Source organism: Perca flavescens, chromosome 4, assembly GCF_004354835.1.
Source record: "Perca flavescens isolate YP-PL-M2 chromosome 4, PFLA_1.0, whole genome shotgun sequence".
Taxonomy (NCBI): domain Eukaryota; kingdom Metazoa; phylum Chordata; class Actinopteri; order Perciformes; family Percidae; genus Perca; species Perca flavescens.
The window spans coordinates 37,340,718-37,354,640 of NC_041334.1; the positions used below are offsets into that span (position 1 = coordinate 37,340,718).

The following is a 13,923-nucleotide window of genomic DNA, read 5'->3' on the forward strand; positions in this document are numbered from 1 at the left end:
ATTGGAAGTACCTCACAGCACACATTGCTTTATCCATAACTTCTACATGCTCTTTTGTTTTTTAAATGACCCAACCCTCCAAATTTTAACAATATCAAGTATCGTTCTTACTGGTTTCCCGTCATTTCGAAGACTCTAAGGCTTGACAGACTTTCTGTGTGTAGTTACAGTTGCTAAGCTATGATTTCACAATTGATGTTTGAGGGACGAGTTCAGGGTCAATTTAAAGTGCTCATATTATGCTCATTTTCAGGTTCATAATTGTATTTAGAGGTTATATCAAAATAGGTTTACATGGTTTAATTTTCAAAAAACACCATATATTTTTGTTGTACTGCACATTGCTGCAGCTCCTCTTTTCACCCTGTGTGTTGAGCTCTCTGTTTTAGCTACAGAGTGGACATCTCACTTCTGTTCCATCTTTGTTGGGAGTTGCACATGCGCAATAGGTAGGTAAGGACTACTAGCCAGTCAGAATCTGAGTATGAGGGCGTGCCCTGACAGTACCTAGGTAAGGACTACTAGCCAGTCAGAAGCAGAGCATGAGGGCGTGCCACGCTAGCAGCTGGGTGAGCATTATAATGTGTGTTACAAAGTGACCACGTTTGTCTCTGAAGTAAAGGCTGGACTACAATAGAGCTGTTTGGAGCAGTTTGTGAACAGTGTTTTCTGTTGGATGGGAAGTCCCTTTGGGGGGGACTTTGGGCTTTTTCACTTTGTAAACCTATAATGTGCACAAAAAGATATATAACACAATAAAGGAAAGGGACAAAGCCAAAAAGCATAATATGAGCACTTTAACTTGCTTCTTTTGTCATTGAGCCATCTGTCTGTGCTTGCCAGGCTTGTGCTCCCAGGTATTACTGGAGGACAGAACATGACGCACCTTTCGCCGATGTCACAGGAACCTGCTACCTCTCTGTAGACAGTCTCAAAACGTTTGTGGAGTACGCTCCCTGCCGAACAGGTGAGTTACTGTTACTGTTACCCTAACCATTCTTACTCCTCATGCCTAAACCTAACCAATCCAACCAATGAAGGCAACACGTACTGGCCAATCAGAGGTCATTGATTATAGGAAATGCAAATTCGACCAGGCTGGGTATGGCCAGCATGTTAGCAAACATATGTTAATCCAACAGACACAGAGCAAAATTAGCATTCATTTGTTATCATGTTTCTATCCATCTGATCAATGTAAGACACATCATTTAATCTCCTTTTATCTCTGTTTTGGATTGGAATTTTTACAGCTGGTATAATATGTGTGTGTGTGTTGAATATTCACAATACAGCATACATAGTGCCTATCCTATGAAGAGTGCTGTCTACTATTGAGGTCAACTCTTACAGTAAAACTCATCAACTGAACCAAATAGCCAAAACTTTTCTAGTGTCTGGAATCCAGTTGTGGGTCATTGAACAATTTAAATATGACAAAAAAATTACACTGGAGAATTCTTCCCTTAACAGAACAAAATTTCAAAATGAGAATGATTATTAGTGTTTCCCATGTTTTATGCTGTTCATTGCAGAAAGACATGGACCTGTTGGACAAGGATATTGCCAGGGGGGATTTAGTGCAGACTTCACCAAGGTAAGAGAAATATTTGTTGGGAGTTTTTTCTGGTTTTTACATAATCACATAGTTACAGTGTTTCTGTTTGGGCTGATGTAAGCAGTGTGGATTTTGCAGTGTACATCAGATTTGCAGAGTTTGTTTGAAATCCATGATGAAACTGGTGACTCCTCTCCTCAGCTCTGGCAACTGTTGTGTGTTACAGGATGGGAGGGTTGTGCTTGGAGGACCAGGCAGCTTTTACTGGCAAGGTGAGCTCTAAAGAATGTGGAACAGCATGGATTTAGATTGATTTTGAATGAACAAACTTCAATGGAACAATTCAGGAGCCAGAGTACAAAAGTCAGACATCTTATTTTAACCTCTGGCCTTTAACCCTTTGTTAACCATCCCTCCCATAGGCCAGCTGATCTCAGCCACCACAGAGGAGATTGTTAAGGCCTACTACCCCTCGTACTTTCTGCTGTCAGTCGCTGGGCAGATTCAGACACGCCAGGTGCAGGGGAGCTATGATGACAGTTACCTGGGTGAGGAAATACACTTGAGTCAAATAGTATTATTAAAATGAGATTTATTACTAATACAATGTACTAACCCTAACAGTACTGCTACTGACATGACAAACGCTACTTGTACCACTACTCTTGTAAGTCATCAGACTGCAACAACTATATGTTTAATTCTCTTGTATATTTTACACCTGCCAGCAGCAGGACCTCATGATTCAAGTTGGTTGCTTTTTCTGAACGTCCTTAAAGGAGACATATCATGCTCATTTTCAGGTTAATAGTTGTATTATGGGTTTCTACTACCACACATTTAAATGCTCTAAAGTCTGGCTAAAACTCTCCGTTGAAGCGCCTGTCTCTTTAAAAGAAAAGCCCAGTCTGCTCTGATTGGCTTGCGAAAAAAAAATATGGCACCCCTTTGCAAAGGTAGGGTAGGGGGGTCGGTATATTCTAATGAACCTGCATGTGACATAGGAAGGGGAACCAGATATGAATGGCTTGTTTAATTCAATCCATTTGTTTTCTGATCTAGGTAGCTCACAAAAACTGACTGGGTTGTCTTATTTCACAGTTTGTTGGTAGGCACTCCAGATACCCAAATGTATGTGCACAAGTACTGAAAAAGTTTTTTGAGTTTTTGAGTTTTTTTTTATGATATGTCACCTTTAACAATTTGGTTGAGAGCAACATACCTCAACAACAGAATGCTATGACATTTTAATATGGATGTCCATGGTTCCCAGAGGTTAATACCTGAGGTGTTAATAACCCCCTGACCTTTTGTCTAGCAGCACCATTAAGTCCACATTTTTTAACTTCATATTCCCCGGAGGAAGAATTATTTCCCATTTGGACATTACATGAGCTCTTCACTAATGCCCTAACGACCTCATATCAAATTGTCAACTTTGTACACAGAAAACGCTTTTGGATTGCAATAAATGAGCTGTCAATATTCAGTCTCTTGACCTTTCCTCTTGTTTCACTATCTTGCCAAAATTTCAGCGAAAACATGACTCATGACATGACTTAAGACACTGTATGTCACAATCTAATTATTAAATTAAATATACTGAGCACAATCATGCTCCCAAGGGGATATCAACTTTTTATTGCAACTTGATGACCTTTCTCTGGTGCTTTCCTTATTTTCCAATTTTTTTTGCCCCACTTTAAGTAGCAAAATCAACAGTCCGTCATTTAACTTCATCCAAACATTAAAGGTGCTGTAGGTAGGATTGTAAAGATCCAGGACTTAGCAAAAAAATTTGAACATCAACAACTTCAGATTTTGTGACGTTAGACCTCAACTCTTCAAGTTTTTGTCATCCACAATGTCTTAGTGTTTGAAAGACAACCCCATCAATTTAGCATTGCACTCCAATAAAGCTAAATCTGGTGCCTATTTTACCCACAATGCAACTCAACCGTGTTGGGTGTGGAGTTAGAAAGCAATGTGAGCTTACCAAAACTCAGTTGCTTTAAGGCCAATTTAAGTGGCAGGTTTTGAAAAGCAGTATTTCAATCCGTTGATTGTAAATAAGTCAAGGTTATAGGCACTGGAAGATGTTCAATCAGTGAAGTACTCTTCTAAAGGCGCTGACACACCTGATAATCGGCCGTTGGATAGGCTGGCGAGGTCGGTGACTTGAGTCTGTTCGGTGTGTTCCGTGCCGTCGTCAGTCTGGGGGGCTGTTGGCCTTCATTTTGGCCGACCTGACTGGCAGTCGGACTCAATGACCAATCTGATTGGTGGAGCGCTAACACGGAAATGGCCAGTGGAATGAGGTGACTAGAGTCTCTCAAAATCTGCCGAAAATCTTTTAAACTGACCTTTGTCGATCTGAAATGAAGACCGATTCAGCAACTGCACGGCCTATTTCTGTCTTAAAATGTTTTCAGAAACACGATTCTGTGAAATATTTTAGTACAATATGAGATCGTATTCTGAACAAGCCGCCATGACAGTCTGTCTTTGAATTTCCGGAGAAACCAGGTTCACGTTACGCGTTCGTCCAATCAGCTGCCGGTTTTTCATTTTTTGGGCGACAATACAGATTGGCGACGCCTGCTGTTATGGAGACATATTACGTCACGTCTCTTCGGTGTGTTCTGAGGGACTTTTTGGACCAACTCAGGAAGACTGATCAGTCCGACTGGCTTTTTCTGCCGACGGTTGGCCGTCTGGTTGGTGTGTAACCGCCTTAAGATTGCCAGCTGATGTGATTAAAATAATGAAGCGCTGCGTGACACCGCCAATGTGTGAAGGGTTTTCTTTTAACAGTAATCCCAAATACTACAACAAAAATACACTAGTGCTACATGTTGGTATTACTTTGAATAACTATCATTATAACCCCTGTAAGATCAAAAGTTTCGGTGTTGCATCTTTCCTTATATCCACCACTTCCAGCTGTTTTCTCTCATTCAGACTGCATCTTTAATCTTCATTTGTCCTGCAGGTTACTCTGTGGCTGGAGGCGAGTTCAGTGGGGATGATGAGGAAGGTAAGGGTCATATTTACAGTACAGAGAGCCAAAACGCATGGCTGGGTACAGGGTTTAGCTGACCCCCACTCCAAGCGCTGTCTAATATTTAACTACTCAGTCTCAACACACTAATTCTGTTTTGATGGATTATTAAGTCTTTCAGGAAGGAAGAACATTTAGAGATCCAAAGAATTAAAAAAAATGTGTGTGAACTGTGTTTTTGTTGGTCACAGTTCAACAGTTCTTGGTTATCAGTGTTTTGAATTGATCCCATCCTAACCTTTTGCGCCTTCCTTTTCTTGTTGCAGATTTCATCACAGGAGTTCCAAAAGGACTCATGCTGTATGGTGTAGTAAGGAGTCCCCACATTTTCATTTTCCAGTGCAAACAGTCTACAAAACATTAAAAGTATATACTCGCAGTATACTCAGATAATTACTTTTGTCCATCTCAATATAGGTGTCCATACTAAATGGAAGGGATCTGAAGTCTCTGCTCAACTTGACAGGGGAGCAGGTATGTGAACATCTGGCTGGAGATTTTCTGTAATAGCCTGGCCTCTATTTTCATATGCGGGTCCACATTAAGAGTGGCATGTGTAAAGGAGGGCTGGAGATGAAGGAATGTGCCCCGTTATGAGAAGGCCTATACCAGGGTCAGAGGTCTAGCTTACAGTACGCACAGCCCATGGTTTCTAAAAGCTGTAAATCAAACCCATACGCAGCAGACCAGGATAGTGTTCATGTTGCCACTGTAATGATTTAGCATGGGCTTTTAAAATTAGGAAGTACAGAAGAGTGGCAGCATTCATCAGATGACACTAGCTGAGCTTTTAGTCACATTTCTTAAAATAGTCTTTTAAGCTTTAGGGCCCTACTTTAACCATCTAAGCGCACGGCCTGAAGCGCCTGGTGCAGGTGCGTTTAGGGCGTGTCTAAATCCACTTTTGCTAGTTCTAAAGGGTTGTACTTAGTGTCTTCATTAATCAGAGGTGTGTTTTGGGCGTAACATGCAATAAACCAATCAGAGATTATCTCCCATTCCCTTTAAAAGCAAGGCACATTTGAACCTTGGAGCAAGGTGGAGGATTTGCACCGTAATATTTTTATTTGTAATCTTCTGCATGTGTGTGTGCTGCTGCGGGTCCCTGTGTGTGTAACAAGCAAAGTGTGTGTGCGCTGTGCACAGGCCTAGGAGCATTTTACTAATTTGCTGTTAAAATAACAATGAAATGGTGCGCAATGGGGTGGTGCGCAATCGCAGAAGACTTGTATCATGTAGACGCGCCGACAGTTTTGAAAATACAGAAAATACGCACTATGGCTTTGACCTACAGATGAATTATTATTAAAACAAAATGTCACTAACTCACACACTGTAACTGAACTTTGTTCTTGTTCTCTAAAGTTCAGATCAAACAGTCTGAGTTAGTCAATTTGTGAAATTCCTTCCTTTGTGCTTCCACAGACAGTAGTCAGGTTTCCATCCAAATGTAAGTTTTAACAGAATTTCTAGAAAGTTGGCAAAATAAATAGCACTGCTGTCTGACTACTGTAATGTGGATATTAGTAGTTGGTGGTGCGTATTCTCCAGTTGGAGAAATACACATTTCGGTGTTTCATTTTACTTCACTTTGTCTATTTGTGTCTTTTGATTTCTTCTAAATTCACCAAAGGTTAGCTTTAGATAATGCCTCATTTGCAGATTTAAACATAACATTTCATGAAACATGTCATACAACAAAAATAATTGTCTTGCCTTAAATAATTAACTGTGGAAGTAGTAGCACTTATATGCACCAAACGTTTACATTCTGAAGGTTTTTACAGGTAGGTTGTTTCATATATTATTCATAGCCTGATTTGAATGACATTTTATTCATAAAAACATGGTGAGAATTGATTTTATGGCTGTTACTATTTTCTGATTTATGGAGTGATAAGAAGAAGAAGAAGGAAGAAGGGTGCAATGACTTGACACTAAAACAGTCCCAGCCAAACATCAAACTGTGGGAAACAATGTTAAAAACAAGATGGAAAGCTACATTCTCCTCATTACCCCCCCCACACACACACACACACACATTGGGCGTTTCACTATCTTTGTGGGGACCCGTCATTGACATAATGCATTCCCTAGCCCCTTACCCTAACCTTAACCATCACAACTAAATGGCTAACCTTAACCCTTACCCTCACCCTAACCATAACCTAATTATATCCTTAATCCTAAAACCAAGTCTTAACCCTCAAACAGCCCTTTAAACTTGTGAGGTCCAGCATTTTGGCACCACAAAGCTGTCCGGACCCCACAAGTATACTGTATTCCCGGTTTTTGGACCCCATGAATATAGTTAAACGAGAACACACACACACACACACACACACACACACACACACACACTTTAGGCTTCATTGTGTGTGTGTGTGTGTGTGTGTGTGTGTGTGTGTGTGTGTGTTTGTGTTCAATGTGGGAGGTCATCAGTGACTGCTCAGAGGTGTCAGGCTCAGGGCGGAGGACTCTGAGTAAACTGTTAAGTCAAAGTGAGAGAGATCTGAGGTAAACTCCTGGCTAATGGACTCTCTGCTCTCTGTGGGTGCGCGGACTGTGCAGTCAAAGTCAGCTGCAAAAACACACCAGAGGGTCTTTGTGCAAGAGGCCCTGTTGTTTTGGTGAAAGACACCACAAATGTTGGCATTTGTTATGCCAGTAAACAATATTTTCTCTGTTCTGCCATTTTCCATTTATTTAACATTCCATGTTGTGTCCAAATTGCTCAGGTTGAGCGATATGATATGTATATATGTATGAAAAGAAAAATGTCCACAGATGATCATAGGCAAAGTAAAAAAAGCAAATCAACGAGCCAAACTGCTCTAATTCTGTTGGATTTGAGGATTTTTAATGTGTAGTATCTTCACTTTCAAGGTATTTAATTACCATTTCCATTTGGTAAATTTATCTATAAATCTTTTCTCAGTAAAACATTTTTTGACGCTGGCCAATTTCCTCATATTATAAAATGATACAGTACACTCATTTTCTTTTCTTTTTTAGATTATTTTTTGGGCATTTTAGGCCTTTATTTTTATAGGACATCTTATAAATGAAAGGGGAGAGAGAAGGGGAATAACATGCAGCAAAGGGCCTATATATGGGCGCCCGCTCTACCAGGTGAGCTACCCAGGCACCCATCTTTTAGAGCAGTGGTTCCCAACCTGGGGTCCGGGCACCCCCAGGGGGGGCGGCAAAGATCACAGGGGGGGCGCGAGTCTTTATCTGGTTTGAGGTTGAGGTAAAAAAAAAATGTTTTGCACATGTTAAACAAATTATAATACACTAGAATATCTAATGTATACAAAAGTCTGTATGAAAACTATATATTTTGTTGTATCCTCAATTTTCCTGCCCCACGGCATCACTATTTTATGAATGAAACATGCCGGAGAAACAGTGCTGATAACTCCTCTGTATCAAAAAAGAAAGAGAGGCTCTATCTCGAGAGTTACCTTCAACTTTTCTTAGACATGAGTAGGGGGGGCGCCAAGGAAAAAAGGTTGGGAACCACTGTTTTAGAGTGTAGATCGGGCTCGGGTCGGGTATCCATCCTCTACCATCATTATGGTAATTTGTGTAATTCTGGCACAATGGCAAAAATAGTGTTTCACTGCTTTGGGAATTTGGGTTAAAATAATCGATTCTCCAATCAAAATCGATCTTTGTTTGAGTGATATGATATTGATGAATAAAATATACAAAGAATGCAAAAATTTCAATTTTAATCATATGTACATTCTAACAGAGGTTGCAAATAATTTAATATTCTGGCACAATGGCACTTCAATAGATACAGTTACACCAGGGACTGTCTTTGCCTCAGTTTTGAACTCAGAAATATGGATTTTTCACTGCTTTGGGATTACCTTTCATAATGTTGGAAGTTTCTGTTAGCACAGTTATGTCGGTCCAGCGATACATGGCACCCCCATCATGATGTTGCCACCAAATGTTCTTTGGGTTGTACTCTGTGTTCTTTTGCCCTCCAAACACGACGAGTTGAGTTGAGGCCAAAAAGTTCTATTTTGGTCTCATCTGACCACATCACCTTCTTCCAGGGGCTGGGTTAAAATAATCGATTCTCCAATCAAAATCGATCTTTGTTTGAGTGATATGATATTGATGAATAAAGTTCCAAAAATCGATCTTTTAATACTGTATATGGCATCACGTGACAGGCCATGAGTTGCAATTTCACAGTTTTTTAGGTTCAATTTCACTTTGGATTCAAGATAAGATGAGATAAGATGAGATAAGATAGTACTGTTTGTTTACTGTCTGGTTATCAATTTTAATAAACATGATGTGATTTTCAGAAAATTGTCTTTCTTTTTTGTACATATGATTAAAATTGTAGATTTTTGCTTTTACAATTTACAACACATTCAAGTTACACCTTGCTTTTACAATTTACAACACAAGTTCCCTGAGATTTTTTTTTTTATATCCAAGCAAAATTAGTATTCTAACGTAAATTCTAATTCATATTGTATCCAATCAGAAACCTTGTTGAAACCTCGGTATCTTGTGAATCCGAACTGAATCGATTTCGGAAATTATTGACGATACCTTACCCTAATTTGAGTCTGCTGTAACTACTTTTTTGGCAACTTAGGAGCAGCAGAATAGGCTAACACAACATTTACATATTTTAGCCCTATCAAGCTGATGTGGGCATTATGTTAGCACTTATTGCAGGCTTAAACACTAATACTTCTATTACTACTACTTTCATAAAAAAATCAGTCACTTCCTAAATATGGCTCATGACGACATTTCTTAGCTTGCTGATCTCACCTCAGATGAACATTCCCGGTGGTTAATCTCTGTAGCAAATGTTGATCGTATTTCTAAGAGTGTGAATGTATCTGGCAAAGCAGGATATTTGAACTTTGTCCTGAGCCTCAGTTTGATTTATGTTGATGTGAGCTATTTTGCATGTGCGATGTATGAAGACAACCCCAATATTCTTGTTTTTCACAAGGGTCTCCAAACTCCTTTCTGTGAAAGCTACGAATCACTTTGAAGTGAGAGTCACCCAAGGATGTAACGTGACCCTAATTTATCGTACACGCTCTGAAATTAAACCGGAAAAACCCAAGCCCCATGAGTATTTCATCTAAATGAGTTTTAAAGGAGTTTAAGGTCCACGATCCCCAGACCCCCTACCTCTCTCCTCAAGCTTACAGAAGCTCTAAGACTGAGCTCCATGAAAAGGGAGAAGAGGACACCCCAGGGGATTGTGGGATTGAGAGATTGAAGAGGAAAGCTTCTGGGGGTGGTGGTGGTATAGGGTACAAAAGAGAAAAAGGACGTGAAAAAAAGAAAATGACAGAAAAGAAATGGATCAATGCACTGTGGTGTGATTACAGGCTAACTGGGTCTTGTTTGTAATGTGTTCCAGATGGGGTCCTACTTCGGCTACGCAGTGGCAGCCACCGACATCAACAACGATGGGTGAGTGGATGGGGTGACGGTGAGACAGATGATGGCAAAAATAAAAATGGGGAAAGGGAGACAAAATGGGTGAAATGACAAGAGAAGGGAGAGACGTGTAAGCTAAAACAAGAGACTAAAAATGAAGGATGAGTTCACCGAAACAACGTGTGACTTTTTGGAAGTTCCCCATGCTTCAGTTCAGTCACCCTGTCACTCTCTAATGTGTCATGGGAATATCTGAAAAATACTCCGTTCTCTCATTCTGTCTGAAGTTCCTCTCAGCGTAAAGTGCTCCATTGGTCAATTTCACTTCCCTAAACCTGGCAGAGGCACAACATTAAAAAAAGAAAGTGTGACAGTGTACAGTAGCCTTTAAAAATAATTATTTCAAGAGATTTCTTTATTTGCCATTTGTTTATACACCAAACAGTCCGGGGTCATTGGAGTTCTTGCGCAGGCTCTATGAGTCATGTAAAAAGAGTTAGGGTCAAAGAAAAGAAAAGCACACCCACTAAAATAGTAAAAGATTATACATTAGAATAAAATAAGACAAAAAAGATACTATACAATAATGCAAAAGTGAAAAAAATATAAGACATTATGAATACTGTAACTGGAGGATACAACTATGGGGGATATTGCATTTGTAACGCATAAATATTGCAAATGTTGCACTGTAGTATTTCACAGTAGAGTGAGGTAGTGAGGATTATTGCACATTTAATAACAGTGAATTGTTCAGTGTTTTATCATGTTTTTGCCATCAGTCTGACTGTGGCAGGGAAGAAACTGTTATAGAACCGTGATTTATGTGTAGTCATACTGTCGGCTCTGCTGTGTCCAAGGGCCCTATTTTTACGATCTGAAACGCAAGTATCAAACGCCAAACGCAAGTAGCTTTGTGGGCGGATCTCAGGCGCTGTTGCTATTATACCGGCGGAATAAATGACTCTTGCGCCCTTAAAATGGCATCTGAATAACGCGCCACTGACTTTAGACCAGGTTTTTCCTGGTCAGTAGGGGAATTTTTTTCTGAAACTGCAAAATAGCACCAGGGAACGTTTGCACCGGAACTCTTTTTGCTGAACCGCCCCCAGGAGCGCAAGTTCATTTCCGAATTTTCCCGACTTGAGTCTGTGGAGGCAAAAGTCGGTGTACAAAGGCAATTGCGCTGGGTGCAAGATAGGGCCCTGAGTCTGTATGTGCAGTGTTTGTGTCTGAGCAGAGACTACGCTGGGTGAAGTGAGTCTCTAATGATGCTCTCTGCTCTTTTCTTGGCATCACTGAGTGTATATTGTGTCCATGGAAGAAGGCTCAGTCCCAATAATCCTTTGTCTTCTGTTTGAACTGATTCCGAGTGTGGAATATACATTGCAGCCATTTAAAGTTTATTTTATTTGCCAATAATGACATTGCCAACAAACAAAAAAGATATATTCAAACTGTATTTATAATGTGGGGCAGTTCACTCTCAAACTAAAAAAGCATGTGAGGATTTGTAGTCCCTGCTGAGTCAGCCAGCCAACTTGAGCTAACGTTAGCTTTGTAGAGATTGTGGGATTTCCCAAACTGAATAAATACCGCACAAACACAAAACTGCCTTGCTAGCTCAATGTTCTAACAGATACTAAAATCGGCTGAAAAAATCCATCAACTATTTTCCATCGACACATTTAGCTACTACGTCCGTGAACTTCACTGTCACCGACTCCCTGGCACAGATGAGCCATACATTTCTAATTACTTACTCCAGAGCGCTGTAAACATAAGACAAACTCATTTACTTCGATGAATCACTTTCTATAAATATGTTGGTGAGTTCAAGTTCCTTTGTGTTCCACTGTGGTTCGTGATTGTGTCTCTATGCTTTTATTTAGTCTTTGTTTATATTGCTATTTATTTAGTATCAGTGAGTCACAATCAGGATGTGTGATTCAGTTTTTACCTCTAAAACCTCCTGTGGTTATTACAGACTCATGCTTATGTTATTACACCCCCACCCTCCACCTTACAGAAGTCTAAAAATGAGCTCATGAGTCCCATGGTCTGCGAGCTTGCAATGTTTCCGGCTCTGCGGGAAGTTCCTAATCTCGGACTGTCTCTGCTCACTCAGTCGCTTGAGTTGATTTTTGGAGTTGTGGTTGCCTACGAAATTGTAAGTTATAAAGCTTTTGGTAGCTAATATGGCTAGGACTAGTAGTAGCTAATGTTGCAAGAGGTTTGTGTGTGGCGCTGTTATCATTTTAGATTGAATTGTAGTTGGACCCAACTGATCCAAGTTAATGATACTAGAGACTGGCGACTCATGAGTCAATTTAAAGACATGGGTGAAAGATCTGAGTGAGTCATGACTCAAACAGGTTTAGTTATCAGTTAATCTGGCTGATTGGACCTGTTCCCAGGACTGTGTGTGTATGTCTAGACTGATTGACAACTAGTTGTTGCATCTGATAGGGCAGGACAAATGACAGCTTTATTATTGTTATTGGTGGAAAAGATTTGTGACCTAATAAGTTCCCATCTGAGCTCCGGCCCACCTTTAACCAGAGCAGAGGTCTTATAAACCAGAATAACAAATGAAATCACCTGTTTGTGTTTAGAGGCTTTACCAAATAAAACCAAATGTGCTAAAGACACTTTGGCGCTAAAATCCAGTTTAACTATGTCTCTTTGTCTTTTGCCCCCCCCCCCGCCCCCAGTTTGGATGACCTGGTGGTGGGAGCTCCAATGTTCATGCGTCGAGGGTTCAGTGGCCGTCTGGAGGAGCTGGGTAAGGTGTATGTGTACCTCCAGAGAGGCCCTCTGCTGCTGGAGCCAAGCCAGTCCCACCTCCTGGGTCAACAGGCCTTCAGCAGGTTCGGCACCTCGCTCGCTCCGCTGGGGGATCTCAACCAGGATGGATTCAACGGTAGGTGTGCCACGTTCGTTTATGGGATAGTTCTGGTGCCGCCGGAGGTATGGCTATTAATGGGGGAAATTAAGAGGGGAAAACAGAAAGATATTGAATTTACAATGATATAAAGCAGTGAAAAGCAAATCCTCAAATTGGAGAAGCTTAAACTATCAAATGTTTTGCTTTTTAAAATCAAATCCAGCTCCTCTAGCACCACCTACAGCCTGTAATGTGATTTGCAAAAATCTGCATGTCAATCACTGCTCATGCACACGCATTCATTCTCCCTTGTGGGGGGAGGGGCTTAGGAAACCGGTTGGGCTTTAGCAGAAAGGGGGAACGGACGGCTAAGTCCTGGATCTTCACAATCCTACCTACAGCACCTTTAAATGTTTCAGCAAGTTTAAACCAGCTTATATACTATTCTAACCTACTGATGTACTGAAAGAGTCTGTTTTTCTGTGTTTTCTTCAATCATGAAGCCAAAGTCTAAAGAATAAATCATCTTAAAAGAAAGCTGGCCCGCAAAACCACTAGTCCCACCATGGCCTGCGATGGTTGTTGTTTATGAGGACTTTCAGTACATTGTGCTGGACTCACTGGGGTTATATATATATATATATATATATATATATATATATATATATATATATATATATATATACAGTATTTACAGTGGCGTGTTGTTCCTGTTTACAATCAGACATGGCCATAGGCTGTCCTTATGGAGGAGATGAGCAGCATGGATTGGTTCTCATTTATAATGGTCATGCCGGAGGACTGATGGAAACGCCCTCCCAGACTCTCACTGGCCAATGGGCTTCCAGCTCTTTCCCGGCCAGTTTTGGCTTCGCCCTGCGAGGCAACAAAGATCTGGATCAAAACGGCTACCCAGGTAGATAATTGTCCGTCACCAGGCATCTATTAACACTTTATCTTCTCTGATATCTTCATTAA

General features: G+C 40.6%; 1 protein-coding gene across 1 annotated transcript in view; it reads left to right on the forward strand.

Moving 5' to 3' along the window:
- Window positions 1-13,923, forward strand: part of LOC114554385 (integrin alpha-5) — a 49,374-nt gene that overhangs the window by 12,792 nt on the left and 22,659 nt on the right. The window contains exons 4-13 of the mRNA XM_028576199.1: window positions 844-967; window positions 1,536-1,597; window positions 1,785-1,830; window positions 1,981-2,106; window positions 4,551-4,595; window positions 4,886-4,929; window positions 5,037-5,093; window positions 10,039-10,091; window positions 12,773-12,981; window positions 13,670-13,861. Coding sequence (XP_028432000.1) covers window positions 844-967; window positions 1,536-1,597; window positions 1,785-1,830; window positions 1,981-2,106; window positions 4,551-4,595; window positions 4,886-4,929; window positions 5,037-5,093; window positions 10,039-10,091; window positions 12,773-12,981; window positions 13,670-13,861 — 958 coding nt within the window. The remainder of the gene's footprint in view (window positions 1-843; window positions 968-1,535; window positions 1,598-1,784; window positions 1,831-1,980; window positions 2,107-4,550; window positions 4,596-4,885; window positions 4,930-5,036; window positions 5,094-10,038; window positions 10,092-12,772; window positions 12,982-13,669; window positions 13,862-13,923) is intronic.